The 27,633-nt window shown below is 47.9% G+C and overlaps 2 protein-coding genes across 4 annotated transcripts; one reads left to right on the top strand and one right to left on the bottom strand.

Moving 5' to 3' along the window:
- The first annotated feature begins 4,480 nt into the window (after positions 1-4,480).
- On the top strand, positions 4,481-17,197 carry RPE65 (retinoid isomerohydrolase RPE65). Its single transcript, XM_063343751.1, has 15 exons — positions 4,481-4,676; positions 5,313-5,395; positions 5,778-5,928; positions 6,515-6,622; positions 6,713-6,854; positions 8,036-8,183; positions 8,803-8,884; positions 9,287-9,419; positions 9,542-9,681; positions 10,933-11,062; positions 11,631-11,745; positions 11,847-11,941; positions 12,058-12,169; positions 13,750-13,948; positions 17,061-17,197. The coding sequence occupies exons 1-14, from the start codon at positions 4,666-4,668 to the stop codon at positions 13,899-13,901; spliced, it is 1,602 nt and encodes a 533-aa protein (XP_063199821.1). The 5' UTR covers positions 4,481-4,665; the 3' UTR covers positions 13,902-13,948; positions 17,061-17,197.
- On the bottom strand, positions 14,017-27,614 carry LOC134519478 (methylcrotonoyl-CoA carboxylase beta chain, mitochondrial-like). Of its 3 annotated transcripts, none has more exons than XR_010072234.1 (14): positions 27,464-27,614; positions 26,619-26,949; positions 25,080-25,276; positions 23,796-23,974; positions 22,806-22,886; positions 21,780-21,958; positions 20,602-20,794; positions 19,494-19,585; positions 18,454-18,610; positions 17,831-17,953; positions 17,050-17,198; positions 16,478-16,559; positions 14,668-14,813; positions 14,017-14,440 (listed from the first exon to the last, which is right to left on the bottom strand). XR_010072234.1 is itself a non-coding variant. In XM_063343749.1 (14 exons), the coding sequence occupies exons 2-13, from the start codon at positions 26,936-26,938 to the stop codon at positions 14,730-14,732; spliced, it is 1,836 nt and encodes a 611-aa protein (XP_063199819.1). In that variant the 5' UTR covers positions 26,939-26,949; positions 27,464-27,614; the 3' UTR covers positions 14,017-14,440; positions 14,696-14,729. The 3 variants fall into 3 exon arrangements, 2 of the variants coding, with proteins under 2 accessions (XP_063199819.1, XP_063199820.1); XM_063343749.1 differs by having other exon boundaries at positions 14,696-14,813; XM_063343750.1 differs by lacking the exons at positions 14,017-14,440; positions 14,668-14,813; positions 16,478-16,559 and adding an exon at positions 16,566-16,970.
- Between the last annotated feature and the right edge of the window lie 19 nt (positions 27,615-27,633).

Genomic DNA, 27,633 nt, shown 5'->3' on the forward strand with positions numbered 1-27,633 from the left:
TGTCGGGTACTTTGGCGTTAGGAGGGAGGGTCTCGGTTGAGAAGTGTCACCTTTATATTTGGCGTCTTGGTATAGAACTGCTACAGTCTACAACCGTAAGACCACGATTCAGTTCTTTCAGGTTCTCTCTGGAAAAATGAGGCAAAACCACCTTTCTATTCTGCATCTGATACTTAATTGTACATATATATATATACGCACACACAGTTATATATATACTGCATCTGTCTTCTGTTAGCTTTACAGGGGCGGGTTCAGGAATCTGCTTTCTGGTGACTGGGGTATATCTGGCATAATAACTATTTTGCAACACGTCATACCACTCTTGTCCTTCTGGGGAGGAAGGCTTTGAAAACGAGAAACCAAGAAAAGCCCAATTTTAGCCAATCCTAGTAATGTTTAAATGTCCTGTAGGTAACTTTACGCTTCCACAGTAGGTGACGTTCATCCTCTCGAATGCCTGTAATGGGCTGCTTTGAAAAATCCCGTACCTGCCTAAACTTACTTCTAACTATTCTCAGCCTGTTAAGTGTTGTGTAAATGCTTTATTTATTTATGTGTTCCAGTTAAGCAACTTATTAGGCGAGAAGCTCACATTTCTTAGGATTTAGCTTTCAAAGGACTGCCCTCATTATTCGGAGTTCTTGATCCATGTTACTTAATGTTCCTTTAAGGCATTAACAAAATTTAACGTTTAACAAAAATGCCAATGAATAGACAAATTGAGTAGCTATGGAACAATTGAAGCGTTCCAAATGAATGACAGATACAAAGCGAATTTTAATCTAAACCTTTATTTGAGTTACCATTTTCTCTTCAGTGAAATTTTTTGCTGGAAGCTTTTTTATGATTTTTTTTTTTTATTATTATTATTATCATCACATTGCAAAAACCAAGCTTCTTTCTGGGGAGCAGTCCAGCCGCAGCGGGTGCGCGCTGGCTGTAGTCTGTCGGTTGTGTACGAGACGGTGTAGCAGAGCAGCCTGTCCCTGGTGTGCACTTTTTTCTGACTCCTGGCGCTGCAGGGAGGGTTCACGCTTGTCTCACGCTGACTGGAGAGGAGAAGGTGCTGTTGTGGTCCAGCAGGGAGCCATGCGTGGTGCTGGTGAGGAGTCAGCAATGGGGGCAATGCTTTCATTGGGCTTTTCTCCCTTCCTCTGCTCGGGGACAGTGGGGTGAGCAAGGGGCTGGGGCTCAATTTCCTACATAGACTGTGTGTATGATGTGTTTTTTAACTTCTGTTATAGAATCACAGGCTTGTTTAGGCTGGAAGGGACCTTAGAGACCACCCAGTGGCACCCCCTGCCCTGGGCAGGGACACCTCCCACCAGCCCAGGTTGCTCCAAGCCCCGTCCAACCTGGCCTTGAACCCCTCCAGGGATGGGGCAGCCACAGCTTCTCTGGGCAACCTGGGCCAGGGGCTCACCGCCCTCACAGCCAACAATTTCTGCCTCAGATCTAGTCTGAATCAGTCCAAACCCTGTTTAAAAAGAGTCTAACAAAACTGGGTTACTTGGGGCCATGTTGAGTCTCGAACACCTCCAAGCTCTGCAGCACGAGGTGTGATCGCGGCGTGTCTTTGGACTTTCTTTTCCCGTACCAGCCTAAAGCATGAAGACTGAAGCTACCTGTGAGCAGCAGATCGGGCTCATCCCTTCTGGTCCTGGCTCCTGGGAAGGTGGTCCTGGCAGGCGGACACCATCCGGGCAGTGGTGAGTGAGGAGGGAGGAGAGCCGTAGGGGCTGGATGGAGGCTGCCTGGGGCGGCTGTCCTCCTTCTAACTCTTGCCACCAAGTCCACAGGGCTGGATCGTGCTCAGTAAGATGCAGAAGGAGGAAAACTTGGCTGCTGGTGTGTGGGGCCAGGGAAATTTTTGGATCTCTGCCTCCTCCGCTGGAGGAGGATGGGGCTTGGGGAGACGCTGTCACCATGGAAACACTGAGTTTTTGTGACATCAAGGATTAGGACACTGTTTTGAGTCTTTATTCTGGGGTTAATTAAAAATCTCCACATTATTTGCACTGCTGAGAGGCCTTGAGCTTGCACTCAAATTTATATTGAATATGTTTATTGCTGGAATGCTTTCACAGACAAATTACCATATAATTAAGGTTGTTTAATACGAAGGGTTAATGGGAGGCCTCAGTCAAAGAGCTTATGAAGGCTTAACTCAGTATCTTGGTTTTTTGGTTAGAAGCCTTAAATGAACCCTCATTCCAAAAGGAAATGCCCTTGTAAAGAAAAGGAAAGAAAGAAAGAAACCCAAACTTTGGCTGAACGGTTGTATTAGCAAATCTAACACAGGAGTGTTTAATGTCTAATTTTCTCCTTTCACCACTGTTTTCCTCACCTGTTTGTGTGGGAGGAGCACCCGAGGGTACGTGGCATTATGAAATGTCCTCGTCCTGCACCACGGGCTGCCCGTGAGGGGCAGAGCAGTAATCTTCCTAATCTCGTTAATCTCTGAAATCACTCCTTACAGCACCATTGTTTTCATAAACGTCTGCTCTTACAAGAGATGCTTTTGTAGAGTGGTCTTCGGGCCGTCTCTGACAGCGACTGCCGTGCCGCCTGTCAAGCCAAGGGTGGGCAGCTCTCACGTCTTTCGGAGTGTGTCGGGCTGGTAGCACCCCGTGTAAAAAATACTGCTTTATATGCCTTGGATTTAAGAAATCTGCCGTATGCCGCAACTGGGGCTGCCGGCATGTGCCACCCTCCTGAGACACACTGAAGTAAGGTGCGGGGCAACGATGGCCGTAAGCAGTGTACAGCGACAGTAAGAGCAGCCATCACGGGTGGTGATGTCTACCTAGACTTCAGTAAAGCCTTTGACACCCTTTCCCACAGCATTCTCCTGGAGAAACTGGCTATTGGTGGCCTGGATGGGCATACGCTTCAGTGGGTTAAAAACCAGCTGGGTGGCCGGGCCCAGAGAGTGGTGGTGAATGGAGTTAACTCCAGTTGGCAGCCAGTCACGAGCGGTGCTCCCCAGGACTCAGTGTTGGGGCTGGTTCTGTTTAACATCTTTGTCAATGATCTGGATGAGGGGATCGAGTGCACCCTCAGTGAATTTGCAGGTGACACCAAGTTGGGTGGGAGTGTTGATCTGCTGGAGGGTAGGAAGGCTCTGCAGAGGCATCTGGACAGGCTGGATTGATGGGCCGAGGCCAATGGTGGGAGGTCCAACAAGGCCAAGTGCCGGGTCCCGCACATGGGGCACACCAACCCCACGCAGCGCTCCAGGCTGGGGCAGAGCGTCTGGAGAGCTGCCCGGTGGAAAAGGACCTGGGGGTGTTGGTTGACAGAGGCTGACTGTGAGCCAGCAGTGTGCCCAGGTGGCCAGGGAGGCCAGCAGCGTCCTGGCCTGTACCAGCACTAGTGTGGCCAGCAGGACGGGGGCAGTGACCATCCCCCTGTACTGGGCACTGGCAAGGCCCCACCTCGAGGGCTGTGTCCAGTTTTGGGGGGCCCCTCACTCCAGGAAAGACATTGAGGGGCTGGAGCGTGTCCAGAGAAGGGCGACGGAGCTGGTGAGGGGTCTGGAGCACAAGCCTTGTGAGGAGCGGCTGAGGGAGCTGGGGGGGTTCAGCCTGGAGAGAAGGGGGCTGAGGGGAGACCTTCTCGCTCTCTGCAGCTCCCTGAAAGGAGGGGGCAGCCAGGGGGGGTCGGGCTCTTCTCCCAAGGAACAGGTGATGGCACAAGAGGAAACAGCCTCAAGTTGCACCAGGGGAGGTTTAGGATGGATATTGGGGGAAATTTCTTCACGGAAAGGGTTGTCAAGCATTGGCCCAGGCTGCCCAGGGCAGTGGTAGAGTCGCATCCCTGGAGGGATTGAAAAGCCGGGCAGACGTGGTGCTGAGGGACATGGGGTAGTGGGGGTTTGGTCAGTGTTGGGTTAACGGTTGGACTTGTTGATCTTAAAGGTCTTTTCCAACCAAAACGATTCTATGATTCTGTGGTGCTCCCTGATGCCCTCCCGGCTGGTGGGACGGGGTTTGGTCTTGCCGTGCTTGTACCAAACAAGCTGAAGCTTGCAAAGCCGGTCTTCCACAGAGGGCCAAGGCTCAGGAAGAAGCTGGTGGCTGCTGTGTACAGCAGCTAGGAATGATAACATTTGACGTGGGCATCTTCGTATCTCTCGGTGTCTCTAAATCCCGTCACCCCGAGGCGAAGCGCTGATCCTCGGTTTGCAGCCGTGCTCCGTCGCACAGCACGGAGATGTTTTCTTGCAGCCCCCGGGTCTGCTGGAGCCGGGAAGGTCTCTCTGCTGCGCGGAGAGGAGCAAGCGGCCATGCCAAGCGCCCGGCGCGACTCCAGCGCTCTCCGTTTCACTCCTTTCTGGGTTGGGTTGTTTTTGTTTTTTTGTTTTTTTTTTCTCCATTGTAATCACTTCTGCTTGGGAAGAATTTAGGTCTCAGAAAAACATTCAAAGCCCTTTTTTGTGTGAAAGGCAAAACAAAAACCTCTCAAAGCCCCGGGGAGGATTTCAGCGGTGAAAGCCGGCTCTGTTCCCGGGGTGGGCTCATTGGCGGGGGCGGTTTCGGCGCGGGGCTCCCCTCGGTGGGGCTCAGCGCCCCGTAAATACCCAGTGCCCCATAAATACCCAGCGCCCAGCTCTCGCTGCGTCTTGGCTGCCGGAGCCTCAGGCCCTTCGTCGGGGAGAAAATGTACAGCCAGTGAGTATTCCGGAGGGCTTTCCTCTCCAGGAGCGCGTCGCCCATCGCCGGCGGGCGCTGTGAGGCTGGGGGTCTGAGGGGGGGGGTCTCTGGGGGTGTCCGTGCTGGTACATCCCATGCCAAGGCGGGATTTTGGCCCCCGGGGGGACAGGCTGGGCTCCGGGGACCAGAGGATGGTCCGTACTCCGGAGGGGACAGACAGTGCCCCGCACACCCTGTGTCTGGTGTAGATGGAACCTGACAAACAGTTCTCAGCTGCACGCTCAAACTCAAAGAAAAAAGGAAAAAAAAAAAAAAATGCTTATCCAAGATCTGGGAGATACGAGTTGGATTTTGCTTCGTGGTGATTCAGGGTATCCTGAATTCATCCCCTGGACGAGGGTGTTTGCCCGCAGGGCCGTCCCCTCGGCGTTCCCTGTTCCTCCGCATGCTCAGGATGGGTCGCGGTGGCTGCAGGAGCTGGTCAGAGCCCTGGGAGCCTTTGCCCCATGGAAGCTGGTCCTTCTCCCTCCTGATCTCTCAAGTTATTTTACAAGTCCTGGACCAGTCTGTCCAGAAACAAAGCCCCCTCCCTCACCGGGGGTTTCCAAAGTGATCCCACAACCGGGCTAACCCCAGGTCTGCTGGTCCTTTCAGAGTGGAGCATCCCGCTGGAGGGTACAAGAAGCTCTTTGAGACTGTGGAGGAGCTGTCCTCGCCGGTGACCGCCCACGTCACAGGTTGGTGGGGGCTCCCCGATCTCCTCCTGCCCGGCTCTTGTGCTCGGGAGCTCGTGGCCGCCAGAGCTCAGAGGCTTCACAAGGGCTGGAGAGGGTCGGAGGTAAAGGATGGCACAGGGCTGGCGTGTTTTGGGGTAGAGGAAGGACAGGTTGGATGGGGGATCTTCAGACATATCAATACTCAACAGCTTTGTCTGGTTGGTCTGTAGATAAAGAAAAAAGCATAGTTGGAAGAGCTCATGCATGTTTAAAAACCAAGTTTAAGGAACGTTTTAAAAAAAATTAAATAGTTTAAAGTTTTGTTCTTTCTGTTGACGGAATCAAAATGACTTGGTCTGATCCACCGTGGGCTGCGCACGAACCAACGCTGCGTCTTCCGCAGGCAGGATTCCCACCTGGCTGCGAGGAAGCCTCCTGAGATGTGGTCCCGGCTTGTTCGAGGTGGGCGCAGAGCCCTTCTATCACCTCTTTGACGGCCAGGCGCTCCTCCACAAGTTCGACTTCAAGGAGGGGCACGTCACCTATCACCGAAGGTACGTGGCAATTTCCCAAGAAATAGAAATAAATGACAAAGCGTTTGCTCGGCTGTAAGCGCTGGGGACAGGCTCTGCTGCCCCGCACCTGGGAGGCGCCGGTTATTTCAAGTCCGTGCGGTTATTGGTAGAGCGCTAACGGTGAGATCACTAAAACCAGATGAAAATAACTGAAACTTACTCATAGTGAGCAGAAATGCGACTTTTTGTACAGATTAGAAAACATCTGGAAGAGGAGGGGAGGGAGGGCTGGATGTAGCTGCAGTCGGTGACAGAATGACGTCATTGTCGGAAAACTGGAGCGCGTTTTCCGTTAGAAGCTGCCGAGCTGTCAGCTTTCAGGTGTTTGGTGCAGAATATTTAGCAAAAACACCGTATTTCCCATCAGCTCGCGCTCTCCGCCGGCCGTCCGCGCCGGGGGGTGGGTGCTGGACCCCACGTGCTCCAGATGCTGCACGAGGCTGCGGGGACCCGGCGCTCTCAGAGGTCTCATGAGGCTCAACGCGAGAACATTTGTACAATAACCATGTAGCCCATTGCTTTTTTTCATGGCTACACCTGCCATGTGCCTTCTTGCCCTGCCCAGGTTTGTCAGGACTGACGCGTACGTGAGAGCAATGACGGAGAAAAGGATCGTGATCACAGAATTCGGCACCTACGCGTACCCAGACCCGTGCAAGAACATCTTTTCCAGGTACGGTGGGGCTGTTGGCGTTGCAGCGATGTCCTGCGGTGCTTCCGCTTCCAAGAAGCCCCTGACTGCCTGTCCGTTTTCTCTGCTCAGGTTTTTCTCCTACTTCAAAGGTGTGGAGGTCACTGATAACGCCCTCGTTAACGTCTACCCCGTGGGCGAGGATTACTATGCCTGTACCGAGACCAACTTCATAACCAAAATCAACCCCGATACGTTAGAGACAATTAAGCAGGTGGGTCTTTGTACTGAGCTCCTGAATACGTGGAGGAGTAAAAATGAAATGAAAATGGTCAATGCCAGCCTCTTCCAAGCAGGGAGGAGTTGGGGTTTGCTGGGGAGATGGCGCAGAGAAAGAGCCGGCTGCGAGGGTTAATGAGAGCGGAGTCGGAATGAGCTTGTAAATGAACCTGCTGCTGCTCTGAGTAACGTTTAATCAGGAGGCGATGGGGGTCCATGGTCCGTACCGTTGGGCTTGGGTCGGGGTTTGCCAACCGGAGCTGTGCCGCAGCCTGGCCAAAGGGGACCGGAACCGGAGGGCTCCTACCAGGGCTTTGCTGCCGCCTTCATTTCACGGAATCATGGAATTTCAGAGTTGGAAGGGACCTCTAGAGATCACCCAGTCCAACTCCCCTGCCAAAGCAGGATTGCCCGGAGCACATCACTCAGGACCGCGTCCAGGTGGGTCTTGAGTCTCCAGAGAAGGGACCCCACACCCTCCCTGGGCAGCCTGTTCCAGGGCTCCGTCACCCTCACCGTAAAGAAGTTTTTTCTCATATTGATCGGAACTTCCTATGTTCCAGCTTGTGCCCGTTGCCCCTCGTCCTGTCACTGGGAACCACTGAAAGGAGTCCGGCACCATCCTCCTTCAGCCCACCCTTTAGATACTTATATGCCGTAATAAGGTCTCCCCTCGGCCTTCTCTTCTCCAGCCTAAGGAGTCCCAGCTCTCTCAGCCTTCCCTCATCAGGGAGGTGCTCCAGTCCCTCCATCATCTTTGTTGCCCTACGCTGGACTCTCTCCGGCAGTTCCCTGTCTCTCTTGAACTGGGGAGCCCAGAACCGGACACAGTATTCCAGCTGTGGCCTCACCGTCGGAGCTGAGCGGCATTACGCTGCGGAGCTGTATGTGACACGGAACACGTGTTTTGACGTTTTTCTTTGCTGTGTTACCAATGTCCAGCCTGTGGAGCCTCTCCTTTCAGACTCCAGGACCCCAAACCTCTCCTTGCAACTGTGTCAGCTCGCCTGACCCTCTCAAAGTGCTTGCCTTTGCTGTTTTTCTCGGTGATTTGGGCTTAGAGAAGAACTTTGCATGTCTGGAGTGAGGACTCACTGACCTGCGACGCCTCGCGGAGACGGTGACCTCCCGTCTCCTGCCAAGAAAGCTCCTGACTTTCTGCATCTTCTCCTCCAGGTGGATCTCTGCAAATACGTGTCCGTCAACGGGGCGACGGCTCATCCCCACATTGAAAATGACGGGACGGTTTACAACATCGGCAATTGCTTTGGAAAGAACTTTTCGCTCGCCTATAACATCATACGGATCCCTCCGCTTCAGGCAGGTCAGTTAATCCCACCTCTGAGTGAACCGAGAAAATCTGGTCCCGTAAATAATTTTTTTTTTTTTTAATCCTTCAAATGAGTTTTGTCGTCGAGTTACTTTTTTTTTTTTAATCATCTTTAGATTATATTTGCTTTTTTAAGGAACAGAAATGTTATCTTTTAAAACACTTTAAAGTGGCTTCTAAATCATGAACTGCCTTTGTGTTTGCTGGGCAAATATTACAAATACAGCCCAAGTAAGCCTGGGGAGAGCCGCCGGAACCCACCAGCTTCTCGCTCTCTGCAGCTCCCTGAAAGGAGGGGGTAGCCGGAGGGTCGGGCTCTTCTCCCAAGGAACAGGCCATGGGACAAGAGGAAACGGCCTCAAGTTGCGCCAGGGGAGGTTTAGGATGGATATTGGGGGAAATTTCTCCACCAAAAGGGTTGTCAAGCCTTGGCCCAGGCTGCCCAGGGCAGTGGTGGAGTCGCCATCCCTGGAGGGATTGAAAAGCCGGGCAGACGTGGTGCTGAGGGACACGGGGGGGTGGTGCCTTGTCAGTGTTGGGTTGATGGTTGGACTCAATGATCTGAGAGGCCCCTTCCAACCAACACGATTCTGTGATTCTATTCCCGTTCCAGACAAGGAAGACCCGATGAACAAGTCGGAGGTGGTGGTGCAGTTCCCCTGCAGCGACAGGTTTAAGCCCTCTTACGTTCACAGGTGAGGCTTCCCGGGGCAGGTAGCCTGACAATGCAGGTCTGGTGACAAGAGAGACGCTGCTCCCGGTTGCCACCAGCGTGTCCCCATGGCAAAGCAGCTGCTTAGAGAAGCAAGTGGATGCTCACAGAGTCCCCTTTTAGTTCTGCAAGCGCACAAAGGTGGGGTCTGTGTGTGCAGCATCGCTGGCGGTGGGTGCTCTACAGAAATGGCACAAAGGACTTGTTCTTGCATGTAATCAGCAGCTAAAATTAGGTGATTTACCAAAATCAGGATGTTTATATCCCTGTCCGTTTTAAGCGATGATTTGTATGCTATAGTCAGTGCTTAAAACGAACTATTGCTTGGGTTTTGTCCAAACGAACTACAGTGAGCTTGGTGTTCTCCCCGTACGTTTCCAAACAGCTTTGGGCTCACCTCGAACTACATCGTGTTTGTTGAAACGCCGGTGAAAATCAACCTCCTCAAGTTCCTCTCCTCCTGGAGCCTCTGGGGAGCCAACTACATGGACTGCTTCGAGTCCAACGAAACCATGGGGGTAAGCGTCAGGTCGTACCAAACTGGGCTGGACTGGGCAGCCAGCCCTGGGCTGGGAAACCCATTGTATTGGTTTCTCCTCCATTCCTCTGAGCCTGCACCAAGCAGCTGCTTGCTTTTCAGGTCTGGCTTCACGTGGCAGAGAAAAAGAAAGGCAGGCTCCTCAACGTCAAATACCGCACCTCGGCCTTCAACCTTTTCCATCACATTAACACCTACGAAGATAACGGATTTCTGATCGTTGACCTCTGCACCTGGAAGGGGTGAGTCTTGCGATGCCGAGCTGGTGGGGGCCAGCAGAGCCCCAGCACCAGACACACGAGTCCTGCGCTGGCACGTCCCATCCCTGTTGGAATCGCCTGCGGCACTCGCACCGACTCCCTCCAACCCATCGAAATACTCACACGTGGTGACACATAGACTATACAGGGTGGAAAGTACCCAGAGGTGCAGAGAGCCTGTTTGAAACTCATCTTCCAAGAAAAATTTGATTTTTATCTTTAATAAACCTTAGTGACTACCCACGTGCTGATGCTGTTTCGGCTCCTGAGGCTGCCACAAGCAGGATCTGACGGAGGTTTGAAAGCTGCTTTGCGAGTTCACCCAGAAAAATGTGTCACCGAATGGTGATGCCCAGCCCTGTGTTGGCTGCGTGGGTGGGATGTCCTGAGCTGAGGGGTCCCGGCTGCTGCCCCAGCGTGCTCGGGGCGAAAACCAGCAGTTGCTGAGTTTTCACAGGATGACAGAATAGTCGGGGTTGGAAGGGGCCTCTGGAGATCACCTGGTCCCACCCCCTGCCAGAGCAGGGTCACCCACAGCAGGTGGCACAGGAACGCGTCCAGGCGGGGTTGGGATGTCTCCAGAGACGGAGACTCCACACCTCTCTGGGCAGCCTGTGCCAGGGCTCTGCCACCCTCACAAGAAAGTTCCTCCTCATGTTGAGATGGAATTTCCCGTGTTCCAGTTTGTGCCCGTTGCCCCTTGTCCTGTCCCCGGGCACCGCTGAGAAGAGCCTGGCCCCATCCTCTTGCCCCCCGCCCTTTAGCTCTTGCTGAGCATCGATGAGATCCCTCTCAGCCTGCTCTTCTCCAGCGGAACAGCCCCAGGGCTCTCCGCCTTGCCCAGCACAGAGATACTCCAGTCCCTTCATCATCTCTGTAGCCTCCGCTGGACTCTCTCCAGCAGTTCCCTGTCCTTCTGGAACTGGGGGGCCCAGAGCTGGACGCAGCCCTGCAGATGTGGCCTCCCCAGGGCAGAGCGGAGTTGGAGGATGACCTCCCTGGACCTGCTGGCCACGCTCATTTTAATGGACCCCAGGATGCCATCGGCTGCCTTGGCCATAGAGGCACATTTTCCTCGCAGGGGACGCAGTGCGCAGGCATGGATCGCTTCTGCCGGGGAGCTGGGCTGGGACTTGTCTTACTCCATTGAATTTGAGGAAAACCATCTGCATTTGAATCCCCTGACATGCAAATGACATCTCTGTTTCTGTCCGTGATCCCGTTTTTGTGCAGGTTCGAGTTTGTTTACAATTACCTCTACTTGGCCAACCTGCGAGCAAACTGGGACGAAGTGAAGCGTCAGGCAGAGAAAGCCCCGCAGCCCGAAGCCCGCAGATACGTGCTGCCCCTCAACATCGACAAGGTACCGGCGCGGCGCCGTGCCCCCGACGCTGCCAGCGGGGCCGACACACCGGTGTCTGCCCCACTCCTGATGGCCCAGCGTCGCTGGGGCTCTGCCTGACCCCATTCAATCCAAATTAAACATTCTAATGGGGGAGGGGAACTTAAAGTATGGGTCTTCAGAGAAACTCTCTTATTTTCTTTATCCTGGTCAGCATTATTCTATTTTATTTCCCCTGTGCTACTGTTCAAATGAGAGCCTGGGGGGCTGCGGGGGATGCGGGTCACCCGAGCGGCTTTCGGAGCTGCGAGGCTCACGGGCACCTCCGCTTGCGTGGGCAATCAAGCAAAGAGAGGAAGCCCACGTGGCGGTGCCTAATTAAAACCTCTGACTGTTTTGAGGAGGGGACACAAGCTGTGCCGGTGTCCCTGAGCGCGGGGCAGGCTGACGCGCAGGGCGCTTTAGCAGCAGGCGCTCCTGCTGCGCTATCGCTAACCCGGAAAATGGAAGGAGCAGCCGTGGCCGAGCGTATTTATGCGCACTCCTGGGTACTTTTATTCATTCTTTTGGGTATTTTTCTTTGTCCCAGGCCGACACGGGCAAGAACTTGGTCACGCTGCCCTACACGACAGCCACGGCCACCCTGCGCAGCGACGAGACCATCTGGCTGGAGCCAGAAGTTATTTTCTCGGGGCCACGCCACGGTAAGACGACGACCCCGAAGCACAGCCAGCGGCAACGCCAGCACCCCCTGCTCTCCCCGTCCCGCTAATCCTCACTGTGTATATTTCTTTTTTTATTGTAGCCTTTGAATTTCCACAGATCAATTACAAGAAATACTGTGGGAAACCTTACACCTATACCTATGGGCTGGGGCTGAATCACTTTGTGCCAGACAGGGTAACTATCAACAGAAACGGGCGCGTCTTTCCCATCAGCTTTTACTTTAAGCACAAGAAAGGGTTTTTCTGAGATGGTTTTTTTTTTTTCTTGTTTTTTTTTTTCCCCTTCTTTAGCTTTGCAAGCTGAATGTTAAAACGAAGGAGACCTGGGTGTGGCAGGAGCCGGATTCGTACCCCTCGGAGCCGATCTTCGTTTCCCATCCGGATGCCCTGGAGGAAGATGATGGTAATACTGATTTTTTTACTTTTTTTGGTTGAGGGCACGGTGATTTGAAAAGCTCGTGTCCGCTGGCCCCGGGGGCTGCCGGCAAGGCTGTGCTGGGGCCGGGCGCGAGCAGAGCCCACGGGCAGCTCCCAGCCACGATTGTTCTAACGCTGGTGGGAAGTTTGAGAATGTAGGAAAACTAAGGCTGAATGAAAACAGAGGAGGAGAAAGACCCTCTAGGTTCAGACGAGCTGTCGTCCTCATTTCCTTGCAATTTTCAAGGTGGCAGAACTTTGTAAACTTTAAACCTCTCTTAAACCAAGTGTGTTTTCTGCTCCTAACCCGTCCTCCTCGGCTTTGTCACCCGAGGACACGTAGTTGTACCCCTGCCAAGCGCTGTACGTGTTCCTTCGCGCACCCCCAGCCCTGTACCTGCTTTGGAAGGTGAGCGGCAGCGCTTGGCCTGAGAGGGTGCCCGCTTATTCCCTGAATTCCCCATCTCCAAAACAGGATCATGTGAAGCTGGGAGGAGTCTTGGCTCTGCTGAATTAAAGAGCAAACTCTCACCGGCTCATACAGAAACAAATTCCGTATTATCTGTTCCCCGTTCAGCAAAGTGCTTGTGCGGGGGCTTCAGTCCCACTGAAACGGTTTTAAGGAAAGCCTTCCGTAGCTGAAGTCGGCAATGTGCATTTTAGCAGCGTGTTTAAGGCTCTCACTCCCTGGGAGTTCAGCCCCTGCTCAGCTCTCCGAAAGCTGAGTCAACACCGAGCCCCACGCCCACGTTTGTCGCCTTCCCCAGGGCTGCGTTAGATGCTGTCAGGGACCGTGGTGTGGGGTCGTTCCCATGTTGTCCCGCAGTGACTGACCCAAGTGTGCACAAACGAACAACCAACCCAGGAGCTGGGGTGTCCCACCCATTCCACGTGGGGCTGCCGGGACCCAGAAACGGGTATCATAGAGAATTCCTTGGGTTGGAGGGGACCTTTAAGATCATCGAGTCCAACCATCAACCCAACACTGGCCAAACCCCCACTACCCCGTGTCCCTCAGCACCACGTCTGCCCGGCTTTTCAAGCCCTCCAGGGATGGCGACTCCACCACTGCCCTGGGCAGCCTGGACCAATTCTCAACAACCTTTTCAGTGTAAAAATTTTTCCTAATATCCTAACCATCCTAAACCTCCCCCGGTGCAACTTGAGGCCGGTTCCTTTTGTCACACTAAGCCTCAGAAGCAGAATTATAAAGTAATTTATAAAGTTGAAAAACTTGATGGACAAATTTGATATCTATCCCAGTAAGTGATGCTTGTTGTCAGCCCCTGCAGTAGCTTTTCATAGTTCTTCTTCAGAATAAAAACATTTTCCAGTTTTAAACGGAAATTCGGTATGTGCCCCAGCACCCCAGGCTGGAAGCTGATGGCAGCAAGAACCTAAAATAATATGAGAAATAAATAAATAACCTCAGTCTATGTCAGCACTGATAATGACGCAAAATAATGGGATTTACGGGTGTGCGGGGTGCGAGCGGTCACCCTCAGCCCCGGGGCCGGGTACAGCACGTGCCCCCCGGGACAGGCCGGTTGTTGTTGTCCCTGCCAGGGGTTGTGCTGAGCATCGTGATCAGCCCGGGCACGGGGCCGAAGCCCGCCTACCTCCTCATCCTCAACGCCAAGGACATGAGCGAGGTCGCCAGGGCCGAAGTGGAGGTGAACATTCCCGTGACGTTCCACGGACTCTTCAAAAGAGCGTGACCGCTGCCTGCGACGTGGCGCCTTAGGCTTCTTCCAGCTCCCAAAAGGTGCCGTCTCTGTTTACCATCACTCAAACTACCTACATTCCTTCAACATCGCTTTTTATTTGTACGGCTACTTAATTAAGATTGCACACTTCAGTTTTGTTGACGACTCTTCAAAATACTTAGCCAGGCATTTTTCAAATACACCCTTGGGCGTGATTTCCAGACGTACCGTGCTAGGAACGCTTGTACAGTTAAAACAACACAAGTTTGGGGCAGGGAGTTTTTTTTCATTTTTACAAAATGAAACTGTGCGGCTGCAGCAGAGTTAAAGACGCATGAAACGGCCGCGTGTAAACTCGGTACCTGTACCCACGGTAACGTGGTGTAGGACAGTCTCTGTGCTGTTACGTGCCTTGAGACGAGGTACTGTAATACTGAAGTAGCACAGATTTAAATCACCTCCTGGTCACTCCTTTATTATCCTCGGAGCAATCCGACTGGGCCTTTCCCAAGTGCAGTTTCTTGACTTCTGGATTTCATACCAAAACATGACTATGAAAGAAATCAAGCAATTGTTATGGCTTGGGATGAATTCGTTTCCTTAAGAGGGCTCTAGGCCCTCAGCTTGATCCTTCCTTTTAAGAAAATAAATTTTCAACTACTGTAGTAAGAGGCTACATTTCAAAATAGCTAATAGATTTAAAACCCCAGAATTCTTGTTTGTCTGCAATGGCTTAACATTTTTATTAACGGTATCAAAGAATTAGAAAATCATTTACATTAAAGACTTCCAGCGGGGGGCGCTACCTCGAGAAGGCTGGTTATTTGAAGCGGGGCGCAGTCACATCCTGATGACGGGATACTGGCACGGAGACACGGCCTGGTACTTCTGCTGTTCTGTAATCTCCAAGCACTGCGCAATTACCTAGTTAAAAACAAAAGACAATATAAGCAACGGGCCTCTGAAACAAGAAACTAGTAAAACTTACTAGTTCTGCACTCATTCCGTAACGCATTTGTTCTTACTTTTTTGCAAAATAACAAACATTTAAAACAAAGAGGTGTCAGCTGTAGCGTTAGGGGAAATGGAGAGCAGTGTAAAGCACCACTGGGGCAGGGGAAATGTCACGGAAAAAATCTCCTCGGGCTCCCAAAGTTTATGCACTGCACCCAGAGGCCACTAAACCGGTTTAAAGTCACTGTGGTGCCAAGAGAATTACTTTTGGAACACTGGGAAGCTATTTTGCTGTAAAACTCTAATGACAATCTATTACGTGCCAATCCATTTCTGCTATTACACAGCTATTCTCCTACGATTCCCAATCGCATATAAAAAACTAGCAGAACATCCTGCTCTTCCGCATCCATCTTTTTCTAAGACGTCATTTTGTCTTGTGACTATAGGGACTGAAAATCCAAAACTGGTTTTGGGCTTTAAAAACAAGATAGTTCTCCATTACGATTTTGTTAACTTTTATCATATGGAGCATACATAATGGTCTCCTTTGCCAAAACCTTTGGTGTATCTTGTTGGAAATGAAGAGTCACGGTAAGCATTTTCCTAATTTCACCGTGCACGTCCCACTGCTCCTGGAGCACACATTAGCTTTTAAATTAAAGCCTATTGAAAACCCAGCACATTACGGATCTGAGCGAGCACTTGCTGTCAGTTCAGACAGCTAAACATAAATTCCATCTATTCGCAAGAACCGGGATAAAGTAGCAGAACGATATTGTAAAAAACAGCTAAACATGCAAATGTGAATTTTAGTGTGCTGGCGAAAATCACCGGAGAGTAACAATACTTCATTTCACGTGCAGTTCCTGGAGAGAGGTAGCCTTGGGGCTCTAGTACTAGAAAATACTTCTCGGTGCTCTCCTATGATCAAAGTTCCCATAAACTCCACAGAAAATATTTAACTTCTGTGTACTACCATAAATGTGTTCCTTATTTAGAAGGATTAATTGATAGCAGGCTGTATTTGTCATCTTTAAGTAAACAAGCTTCAGAAGCGCAAAGGACATTTTAAGTATTGCTAATAAACAATATAAAAGGAAAAATAAAGGAACAAAGGCGGCAGCTTTCAGAAAGAATCTAATGGAGTGGCTGTCTGCCAACTTATAAAATAAATAAAAAGGGGTTGTGGGGCATCCCAAATGCAAGCAGCAAATTTTAAGCAGCAAGAGAAAACAGCAGAAAGAAACATCCTCGGACAAAAGAAGGGAAACAATGTGAAGAGCCTGAACTTAAGAGTGAAGATACAGGTCGTTATGCAAGACTGAAAAAGAAAGGATTTGGACATAGAATCAAATGGTAAAGTCAATTAAGAGGTTCAGTGAGGAAATGCTGTAGTCAAGTAACCAGAATTCAACAGCAACCTTTTGGATAGACCAATGGGGAAGAGAAAAGGTGGGAACTGCAAAGCTAAATGCCAGAGAAAAGGGAGTGAGAAGGGGGAGACCCGGCTCGGGGAATCAGCGTGCCCCTGACCTTGAGCGAGTCATAGGCTCGCGTGCTCGCCGCAAGATCCTTTTGAGATGCAAGGATAAAATGTACTGGAAAGAACATATAAGTAAAAAAACCCCTACCTTTCTTGTATTTTGAGGTAGAATTACACCATCATCCCAGAGTCTGGCAGAGGAGTAAAATGCACTGCTTTCTTCCTCTAGCCTGGAGAAGACAGAGTATTAAACACGCTTAAAAGCACTAAAATGTAATAAAAAACATCAGGCCAGTAAAACAAAATCGTAGATGAAACAGGCATATACTTCAAACTCCAGTGAATGTGCACTACTACTGTTAAAATTAATTAGAATCCAGCAAATAATACATAACAGATCTGATCATTCTGCAGTATAGACAATCCTCCACGTTCAGAAGATTGCCCTTGTTGAACATACAGCAGAGTATCTGGATTTTGGGTTGTATGGTTTTGGGGTTGGTTTTGTTGTTGTTGAGTTTTTCAAGTCAAACATTTGTGTTTCCTTGAGAAGATCCCAAGAGCAGACAGGGGATTACATGGAAATTTAAAATATCTTTCAGTAGATTCAGGTTTGCTTCGTTTGTTTGGGATGTGTTGATCTGTAAGATGAACAAAATTAGGTAATTTAACTAATTAAACCCCAGTGTAACTGCAAGGGTTTATGTTTCATGTCCTTACTTTTCTTTCAGATGTTTTAGCTCTGATTCATCTCCTGTACAGTCACTGTCCCCAGCCTGTGGGACTGTGGAGAAATGTCTTGGATCCACAAGAGCAACTCTTGCGTTAGGCCACAAGAACAGGAAGTTTGGACTGAACGATCTCCCGCACTACAAAAAAAAAACGCATGTTACAAACTCACTGAAATGAATGGCAAAAAGATGGCTGTAGGATGACACGGTCAAGTTTAAGGCAGAATGTAATACAGTTTAATTTGGAAAGCATGAATGATACAGCTCCGTTACCGTTACAGCTGCGGCTCCTGTATCAGTTCAGACACCATCACCATCCTCGCTGCCTTCAAGATTTTATTATTTCATTTTCCCTCCAAGCACTTATATGTTTAATTTTGAGCAACGGAGCAGCCCTGCTGCACTTACCAGCAGCGTGAACAGCACAACTGAAGGAGACGCGCTCCTTGATCACTAAAACCAAACAGCATGTGCTGAGAAAAAGGCAGGATTAGCCCCAAGCAGGGACACTTGTAGATATCCTGTTCTTTTTTAGAACTGGCTCTAGGTTCTTAGATGCAGACCAAATTTTCTGTAATCACATCTTGTGATGCACTTAAAAGTAGTTAAAATAATAAATTGAGTTAAATGTCTGTAACAACAGCTGACTGTTTTAAAAATGAAGTGCTGTGAAATCTTGGTAAAGTGTAAAAAGTCTATTACCAAACCCCTTAACGCTTACGCTACCCGTACCGTACCATAACACATATGCTACCCGTACCGTACCGTACCATAACATAACTTTCGTTCCCATAACAGCCACCGATTACAATGGTTATTTTGGAAACAGCCGCACAAGCAACAGCAGCCATCATGGAGGCCTGGGCTTTTAACCTGTTGGAGTGAGCCTCTGCCTGAAATGAAAGTAAAGATTTTAGATCCTTTAAATCTTTCTTCGAGATTCCCTCCACTCCCACCATACTTTTATTTCTAAAACATTTATTTCTTTACAATTCTGTATGATCATTTCTTCCACAACAGTAAGAGAGCAGCATTACCTACCCGTAGCCCGCTATGCACTTATTTTACTATGTAAATCGGCAAAACAATTATAACCACTGGGCAAAAACCTACAATACTGAGCAACCCTTCCTCTCCCAGGCATTAGCAAATAAATTCCAAGTTTTACAGCTTGCGTGCCAGCTGGACCGGGTATCAGACGTTTTAGATAAGCACAGAGGCCTGCTTAAATTTAGAATAAAGTGAGAACGCTAGTGGGAAGACTTAAGAAGAGAGTAGTTATGAAGTTTCTTGATTTAAAAACATTCTTTTCCTAACAATTAATAATTTTCAAAATGTAATCTTAAAACAAGGCATTACTTGAATTAAGCATATGGAGCTGAAAATGCCCTACCTGCGAGATGCTGGCTGGCTGTGCTGTATGAGGAGCAGTGTTTTGGAAGAAGAGGATGGGAATGCTGCGCTGACTGCAGAGCTGAACGAAGTGGCTGCCCTTGAGAGAAGCATCATGAGACAGCTCCCCGTTGTTAGCCACGACCCCCACCAAGTGCCTACAAAACAGGCACGTAAACATTTTCACTTTTGAACCACAGAAATTATGAAACTGTAGCTTGCAATGTTCTAAAGGATGGAAACATAAACATCCGTAAATTCAGAATGTAAAAGGATGCAGTTACATGTGTCATTTCATTCAAGGACCCTCACAAACAAGACTTAGAGCACTCCTGGTATGCGAAGCACGGAGGAATTAACGTGGATTAATGCCCAGAGGGCGGGTAAAGCTATAGCTGACCTGACCAGGGTTTACACTGCAAGAAAACACACAAGGGGACAGGACTCTGGGCTCTCTCTAATTCCTGAAACACACAACGTAACACTCGATCTGAAAAATCTATACTTTCAACCTAAAGGCTCAAAAAAGTATTTTTTACTACCTTTTTTTTCTAATATGATTTGACTGGAGTGTTGTATGCTTCACAGATGTGTTAATAATACAGTCTGATCTGAATTATGCAAGGTTTTATTGTATGGGTATTATCCCATCTCCATCCCGTGGGATAAGGGACGATAGCTTTCAACTCAGTTTGGGAAGGAACACTTTTGAAGATGCTGTTTCTTATTTCTTAAGGAATCTGCTGAGACTTCAATGTTCCAACTGTCTGGCTAGTAATTTCTGTGCACAAACAAATAATTTCAAAGTCAGGTAAGCCATTCATTTGTAATCGTTCTCTGCTGCTATTGGCCCGAGACATGATGAATTCGGAGCTCAGAGACAGAAGATCAGGCTTTCTAGAAGTATTTTATTATCAATTCCTGGCGGATTCAGAACTCCATAAACATTGCTATTGGAATACCATAAAACCCGGTGATGATATGAAAGCTATTGAGACAAATATGACCATACATTTTGATAGTGAAATCTTACAGCCTTACCCTTCCACGTGGCCGAATCCTGTTACTAATGTTGTTCCATAATTAGCCTTGAATTCCTGGAACCTGCTTCCATCCATCAGACGGCTCAGAATCTGCAAAGAAATGTAGTCTTTACTACAGAAATTTAAGTGAAAATAGGATAGTTCTGCTAAAAGATATGCTCTGTTCAAATAGTAAGGAGACCTGCAAGAAGCCAACCTAAATGAGCACAGAGGCCTTTTTATGTCTTACACTCCGCTAAATACTCAGTATGCGCAAACCATCGGATTTATGTTTATGTTTGATTACCAATGGTGTATTTTGAGCCAAAGTTCAACTCCAAAATTATTTCCAAGTTACCCAGCACAGTTGTTGATGTGCATCAAAATGTTGTACAAAAATCCCAGCGTGTGCAGTTACAGTTTGTGTGCACAGGAAATACTCAGCAGCGTATCGCTCTGCCTTCTTACAAACACTGTTTAATAGCTGCCTTCAAAGCCACGCTGCTATCTACAGTCAATCACCTTACCTGTAGGAATTACCCCTGGAAAAGATACTGGATTCACATCCTTGCAGATTTAATCTCTTCTAGAACAACGCAATGAAAATAGCGTGGGCAGCTCTGCATGTCTCTGCTTACGTATTAGCACCTGTCCCAACTTCAAACAAGTTTAATTTGAGCTTTGCTGTTTTTTCAGTCAGTATTTTCATTAGGCATGTAAGTTACAAAATAGAGTCTTGACTATTTGGGGAAAAAAAAGGCAGGGAGAAGGGAAAACAGGACACTAAAGGGATGCACTTTCTCAAGGCAGGAAACAGAGTACAAGACATACTGACATAACAGCACCTCAAACAGTGCCTGGAGACAGGTGGGGATCCACTGGCATCATCTGTAACGATCTTATCTCTAGCAGGTTTTCAGCTTAAGTATTTTCTATAATTCTGCAGAATTTTTGCCATTTTGCTTTGTTGCAGACTCAAGACAGTTTGGCAACTGATTAGGTAATAATATAGAATATCTCAGGTCCATCAGGATTCTCCAAGAGGGAGCAGCCTGTTGCCTGTTAATCTGGAGCTACGAGATAGAGCAGAGTGAACGGACAAAGGAACACGGTATCTGTCACCTTACCAGTTTCACAGGAAGAGTACACCTATAATCTCGCGGTGCCAGTCCCAAGAGCTCATCAGAACTAAACAGGGGGCTGTCGTGCTCTACGACCTCCTCTGGCAGCGGATCATAATTTAACGTTGAGATAACGTTCCGAATACATTCATAGGCTTCCTTTTCTGAAGATGCAAAATGGTCACTACAGCCACTGACTCTAGGAGAGAGAGCAACGTTAATCAGTACTGAATTAATGAAAACTGAATTCTGATAGAAAACCCAAACTAAAGGAAAAACTTTAACCCGTGCTGTGACTCTCCAAACTCCTTGAAAATATTGTGTGATTTTGTTCTTGTATGAATGAGCTGAAAGCAGTAAGTCACTGGAATTTTTGTGCAATCCAACCCCAAACCAAAGTCACAGTAAGGATTTCTTCCCTGGGACTTTTGAGTTTAGCTGTATTAAAGAAAGACTTTTGAATTTATTTTCATGATGATGTGTTTGCAAACAATATAATATAGGGAAAACAAACTTCAAAAATTATTTCAAAATAAGCACTTCCAGCCCAGATATAAAGACAGTAACTGATTATAGTAACTTAATACCATCCCTCTTCTATAGCTGGTCCCTGTGAGACACAGAGGAACTGGCTTGCCTGAAGTTGTTAGAAAGCATATGGAAGAATGGGGAACCAAATCCAGATCTGTGCAGTCCCTGCTTCACCCCAAAACATCACTTAATTTTACTTCCATTTGGCTGATCTAACAAAACACCCATAACTGAGACAGAAAGCAAACAGCATAATAACAGGTTCCACTTTCGGCCCTTATCCTGACCTCTGTACTTATGTGAGATTTCTATCAGCGTGTGTGTGTGTATATATATATACACACGGTGGAAGTGGAAAGTTCCTGTGGACAGCAGTAAAACTGAAATTACAAAGCCACGTTACTTTTTTCATTTCAAAGAGTTATATCTAGCCCTGTGATACTCCCACATATATAACTGAATACCACCAACCTTTATAATAATTCATGTATCGTTTCTACCAGGTTTTTTCACTACATGTTTTTCAGTCCTTGAGGATCACATTGTATCCTGTCACAGGAGTAGCTTCAGTCACAATAATTTAATATAAAATTAGTTTCTTTAAAGCTAGGTATGCTGAATTCTCTGCTATTTTTGAGAATTATTTCACATACTTAGAGTGAAGTCTGGCTCCTCCTAGGTCCTCAGGACAGACATCTTCTCCTGTAGCAGCTTTCACCAGAGGTGGGCCAGCAAGGAACAGTGTACCGATTTTATCTATGATCACAGCTTCTTCTGCCATGGTTGGCAAGTAGGCACCTCCGGCCACACAGGAGCCGCACACCACTGCCACCTGAAGGACACAGGAACCAAAACAAACCAAGATGCTGTAGAGGGGAGGACGGAAAGGCAAAACCATTACATTTCAGAAACGTTCAAGAGACTAAACTGCAGCCTGGGGAACAATGAACTGCACATGTAAATACCAGCATGAACGACAAAGCTGGTTTTGAGAGAATTCAATATTTACTCTGAAATAACCTAGCAATTTGATGCTTTTCCATCACCATCAGCTGGTAAACACTCAGAATCACAGAACTGCCCAGGCTGGAAGGGACCTTTAAGATCATTGAGTCCAACCATCAACCTAACTCTGACAAAAACCAGCACTACCCCATGTCCCTCAGCACCACGTCTACACATCTTTTAAATCCCTCCAGGGATGGCGACTCCACCGCTGCCCCGGGCAGCCTGGTCCAAGGCTTGATAACGCTTTCTGTGAAGAAATTTCTCCTAATATCCAATCTAAACCTCCCCTGGCACAACTTGAGGCCATCTCCTCTTGTTCTATCGCCTGTTCCTTGGGAGAAAAGATTGATCCCCCGTGGCTACACCCTCCTTTCAAGGAGTTGTAGAGAGCGAGAAGGTCTCCCCTCAGCCCCCTTCTCTCCAGGCTGAACACCCCCAGCTCCCTCAGCCGCTCCTCACAAGGCTTGTGCTCCAGACCCCTTAAGGCTGAAGTGTTCCGTTATGTGAGGTAGTATTTGAATCTCTCTTCCCCACAAATAGAAAGGGTGAGCTTTAGGAAACTTTTTGCATTTTTGAGAGTTGTTCCTAGAATCTGTATCAGAATAAAACTTTTTTCAGAACTCTACTGATCACACCTACTCCACTTACTTGTACTCCAAATGACACTGTACCTGAGGGATTCTCATGGCAGACATTATTGCTTCATTGTAGAAAACTCTGCCGCCGTGCAACTTGTCGGGAAACAGCTCTGACTGACATTACAGAGAAAACACAGAGGGAGTTTCAATATTAACTACAAAAGTCAACGCTTCCTCTTCACTCCATTCATTCACAAACGCATTGTAACCACCTCTGGGAAGGTCACCACTAACAATCATGGCTGAAGGTTTCATACACAGCATTCGCTACACTATTTATTCCCCTTATGCACTGTCCAATTCCACAAAAACACCCATGTGTTTCAAAAACAGAGGTAAGTTCCGCAATTTTTTGTGAAACATAAACTGACACTATAAATATGGAGAAGTGGAAGCTTATGTTCATACTTCATCTGTGAAATGACTTCAACACAGTTTGCCTTTTTACTTAGTTTTTGACACAATTCCTTAAGTCAGGCAAAAACTTTTTCTATATGTTTGCTTTCAGTCTGCAGAAGGAACTACTATAGTCTCTGTGATAACACGACCCCTGGACCTCTGCAAATTCTCCTTTTACAGTAAGAATTTCCAAAACTACATTTTTAAAGGCCATGGAGGTTACTGCATTACTATCACAAACGTTACAATAAAATACAGAGTAATTTTATAGATTCTGAAGTTTAAAACAGAAACCTCAAACAACATACTAATTTATTAAAGATATTAAAGCATTTCAGCACACTGAGGAATACCCATGCTTGCTCAGCACTTTGTCCCCCCAACTCATATTCAAGTTTCTGAACTCTGATTAGATGCAAGATTAGCCAAAGTGATCACCACCGTTACATACCTTCAAATCATGGCCTGCACTCTGATTTGCAGACAAAACTCAATTTAAGTATAACAGAGAATGAAAGTCAGCCAGCCAAGAAAACAGAACATAAATCTGAGGTTTACTGCTAAAAGTTAATATGACTAAGATAAACATAGGTATTTTCTTCTGTGAACGGGTTCCGGCATTACCTGTAGCGGTAGGAATGCTCCCCCGCTGTCAACCAGGTACACAGAACACAGTCTGTTCTGCAGGGCTATTTCTTGAGCTCTTAATTGTTTCTTTACTCCAATGGGATAAATAGTTCCTCCTTTCACCGTTGCATCATTTGCCGTGAAGACACACCAGACCCCACAGATTTTGCCAATTCCTGTAAGTGGTACCACAGACACTTATCAGGACTCTCTAAAATACCACAGAGGAAACAAGGGGGACAAATTATAGCGAGGATGTTCTTTTGGTTGGATTCTTCTGCAATATAAGTTGGAAATACCACACAGTGAAGAAATCTATAGCTCTTCTCTGGAATAACAAGCTGAAAGACAATCACATTTAAAAAAAAGCCTTAATGACAGAAGACACAACTTGAAATAAACTTACTTACTCCTGGTGACAATAGAAGAGAAAAAAATACATAGTTTGGCTTACAACTCTTGAGATAACAGGGAAGGCAATTAAAAATTACCTATGTAAAACTGAAAAACGTAACAATCTGTGACAAAAGATAGGATTTTATACTCTAATCATCTAGTTACTTTTTAAACTGGAACTGCTCTTCAAAATGCAATGAAGTGAGAGGCTTGTCTATAAGTTGAAAAATGTTACAAAAGAAATGTCGCAGCTCCCGTATCTCACAGTAACTTGGTCCCCTTTCCTTTGCCATGTTATCTGACACATCATCCTAAATTTTTTGAGACAAAAATTAATAACTGATAAGTAGAATAAATTACTACATCTAGAAGAAATGAAAGAACTTTTTCTCTTTAAAGGTTTCTCACAGCTTTCCCAGCAAAAATCGCAGAAGAATAATACAGCAGTGGCTGAACTCTTTCATGCTGCTACTGGATAGGACTGATGTTCACCTTTCCTAGGAAAGCACACTCTTAAGATAGATAGTAAAATATTCCATAAACCTGATTACATGTATCCTGTTTCCTCTCCCAGTAAGAACAAACCCCTTACCTTCAGTGAGCAAGGCTGGTTGCTCTGGGAAGGTGTGCAGCACATACGGTCTACAACTAATGTACGCTGCCTACGATCACCTACCCGTGACCGCACCCGAACACCACCTCTCAAATTATATTAAGGATCACGTTGGTTCAAAATCCTTCTTCCTTCTGAGCTGCGTCTCCAACCTGGGCTGCTCAAAACAATACCCTCAACCCATATCCATCATATTTAAAGACAAGAGCAATGAAACAAACAAACTTGATCAATTTCCCGTTACATCTAATATCACATTTGTTAGCAATTACCAGTAAGGCACCCAGCAGCAGGGACATCCCCATATGGCAAACTGAGGCCTGCCAGCGGAGACAGCTCAAGAAAAGGCTCATCATCGAGTAGCAACTTCAGGCGCTCACGAACAAACAGCTTCTTGTTTCTCTGCGTATGACGCAAGATGGCATTTTCTCCCCCTCCTTTACTGACCGTCTCTAGCAATTCTGAATATCTGAGTTAAGAAACAAAGTTTCAGTTAACGAAAACCACCTTTGCTTACAAGTTACCCTGTAGCAGATTGGACATAGCACTCAGATGTATTGCACAATTTTCCTATCAATGGTACCGGAATGAAGATGAACCCACATTTTCAGATTATTGTTTCTTACAAAGTATAATAAAAAGCAAAGGTATGTTATTTAAAGCAAGCATTTTAGTTTCATTATTCAAAAACTGTATAATCAAGGCAACAAAAGAGTGAAATAATATAAATATCCAGTCAAGGGATTCAGTTTCCCTCAACAAGTTTACCTGACAAAAATTAGTAACTGGCAAGTAGAATAAATTACTAAATCTTCAAGAAATGCACAGTCTACAGCATCGAAAATATACTTTAGAAGTAGTGAACACTGCAGTGTCACCACAATCAAGAGAGGAAGTGGATGTTATTGTCAGGGCAACATGAAGTACAGGTAAAGAATTCAATAAACTGTAAACAAATGTGGTAGCTCAAATAATTTTGGTCTTAGATAAACCAGGTTTTTCATTTATTTCAAATAAAACGTTCTAGATGCAGCATCTTTCACTAAAAATACTGTCTGACATAACTGTTTACGGACCACTCTGTACGTGACTCCTTTATCCTACTGTGGCTTCCTGCAGACTGTAGAGATTGAAAAAGCCTCAGGAGAAACAAGCTAAGGATTTTTAATCATGTCATAAATGCCACCACAGGAGGGCACAGTGCGTTTGCCATAGCTTTGCTTCCAGCTCATGTATCACTCCTCTGAACAAAGGCGTTTGAATTTTTGCCATCTGATCTTTAAGGACAAACGCATAAAATACATTTTCCTGCTTTTATCAGTGACTCAGGATCAATTGCAATAACTGTCGTCTACTTTTTCAGGAGGCATCTGTAAACGGGTGAGTCACCGTTTATGTCTTCGCATTCAAAATCAAACATGAAACAAAATGTATACAGGTCTAGGAAAAAATACTTCTTGGCAATACAGGCAAAAACAAATGTCACATGGCAATATTTCAAATACAGACTGCACCTAGAATTAGGCATCTCAGTCGACATTTAGGCACCTCTTTTGGGGGCTGAAATTTTTAAGTGCTGACCCTTGTAAAATTCACTCTGCAGAGAAGCTGGCCGAGAAAAGAGCAGCCAGGAAACTAGTCTAAGCTTCAAAACGGTTTGGTAAGAAAAAGAGCTTCTTTTATTTTTTAATGTTTGGACTTTCTAATTAGCATTCTTCCTGTTAAAAAGTTCCTAAAAGTGCCCGTAAGTAACTCCCACATCGCCTCACAAGTAGCAACATTTTTAAAACACCACAAAAACAGTTTATTACCTTTTAATAACAGCCTCACTGTTCCTTAAATTCTCTTCAAACACATGTCGATACACAGACAGGATACGTCCATCTAAAACAGGGTAAGTTTTGGCATACCGTCTATATTTTGCTTTGTTACTTACTAAACGGCAGGGAAGCATGTCGCGTGTCCATTTCAACCCCTGATTCTGCAGTACGTGTGCTGGCTCTTTACCGTGACACAAATCCTTATACTTTCTTTCGAACACGCGATTTAAGGTTTGTAACCTTGGGAGCAGTGGAGACGCGGCCTTGGGGGGCCGCCTGCCAAGGGAGCACAAAGCCACAGTGTTCCACATGACCCTGAGGGCTGAAGGGAGAAGAAACACCATTTATTGCCAATAAAAAAAAAAAAAATAATAATTTAAAATTCAGATTCCCTCGGCTGATGAGGCGAAACAGGCACTGCACCTCAGGCCCCGGGTCGTGAGGGAACACCCCGGCTTCCCGCCCTGCCCGGGGTGGGGAGACGGCTGAAGCGGCGGCGGCTCCCCGAAGTCCCGCGGGGCCAAGCCGGGGTGGCAGAAGGACCGGGAGCGGGCCCAGCCGGGCCTGCGGGGCCGAGAGGGGCCGTAGCGGGCCCAGCCGGGCCGAGCGGGACGGGAGAAGGACCGGGAGCAGGCCCTGCCGGGCCGAGAGCGGGCCCAGCCGGGCGGGAGGAGCCGCCAGGAGCGGGCCCAGCCGGGCCGAGCGGAGGCGGGGACGGAGCCGCGGGCCCTCCGGCGGGGCTCCCCGGCGTGCGCCTCGGCCCGCCGGCCCACCGCTGTTTCCCCTGCCCTCCCCGCGCCCGCCGCGGCCTGCCCCGCAACCCCGCCGACCCTTACTCGGGCAGCCGCCGCTCAGCCGTCCGGGCCGGGCCCGCCTCTCGGGGCGGCTCCGCAGCCTACACGGCGGCCCGCCCCCGGGTGTCCTCTCCTCTGCCCCGGGCGTCCTCTGTCCCGGGTGCCCGGGCCGGGCCTGCCGGCGGGGCCTTGCCGCGCCCCGGGGCCGCGCC

Source organism: Chroicocephalus ridibundus, chromosome 8, assembly GCF_963924245.1.
Source record: "Chroicocephalus ridibundus chromosome 8, bChrRid1.1, whole genome shotgun sequence".
NCBI classification, from domain to species: Eukaryota; Metazoa; Chordata; class Aves; order Charadriiformes; family Laridae; genus Chroicocephalus; species Chroicocephalus ridibundus.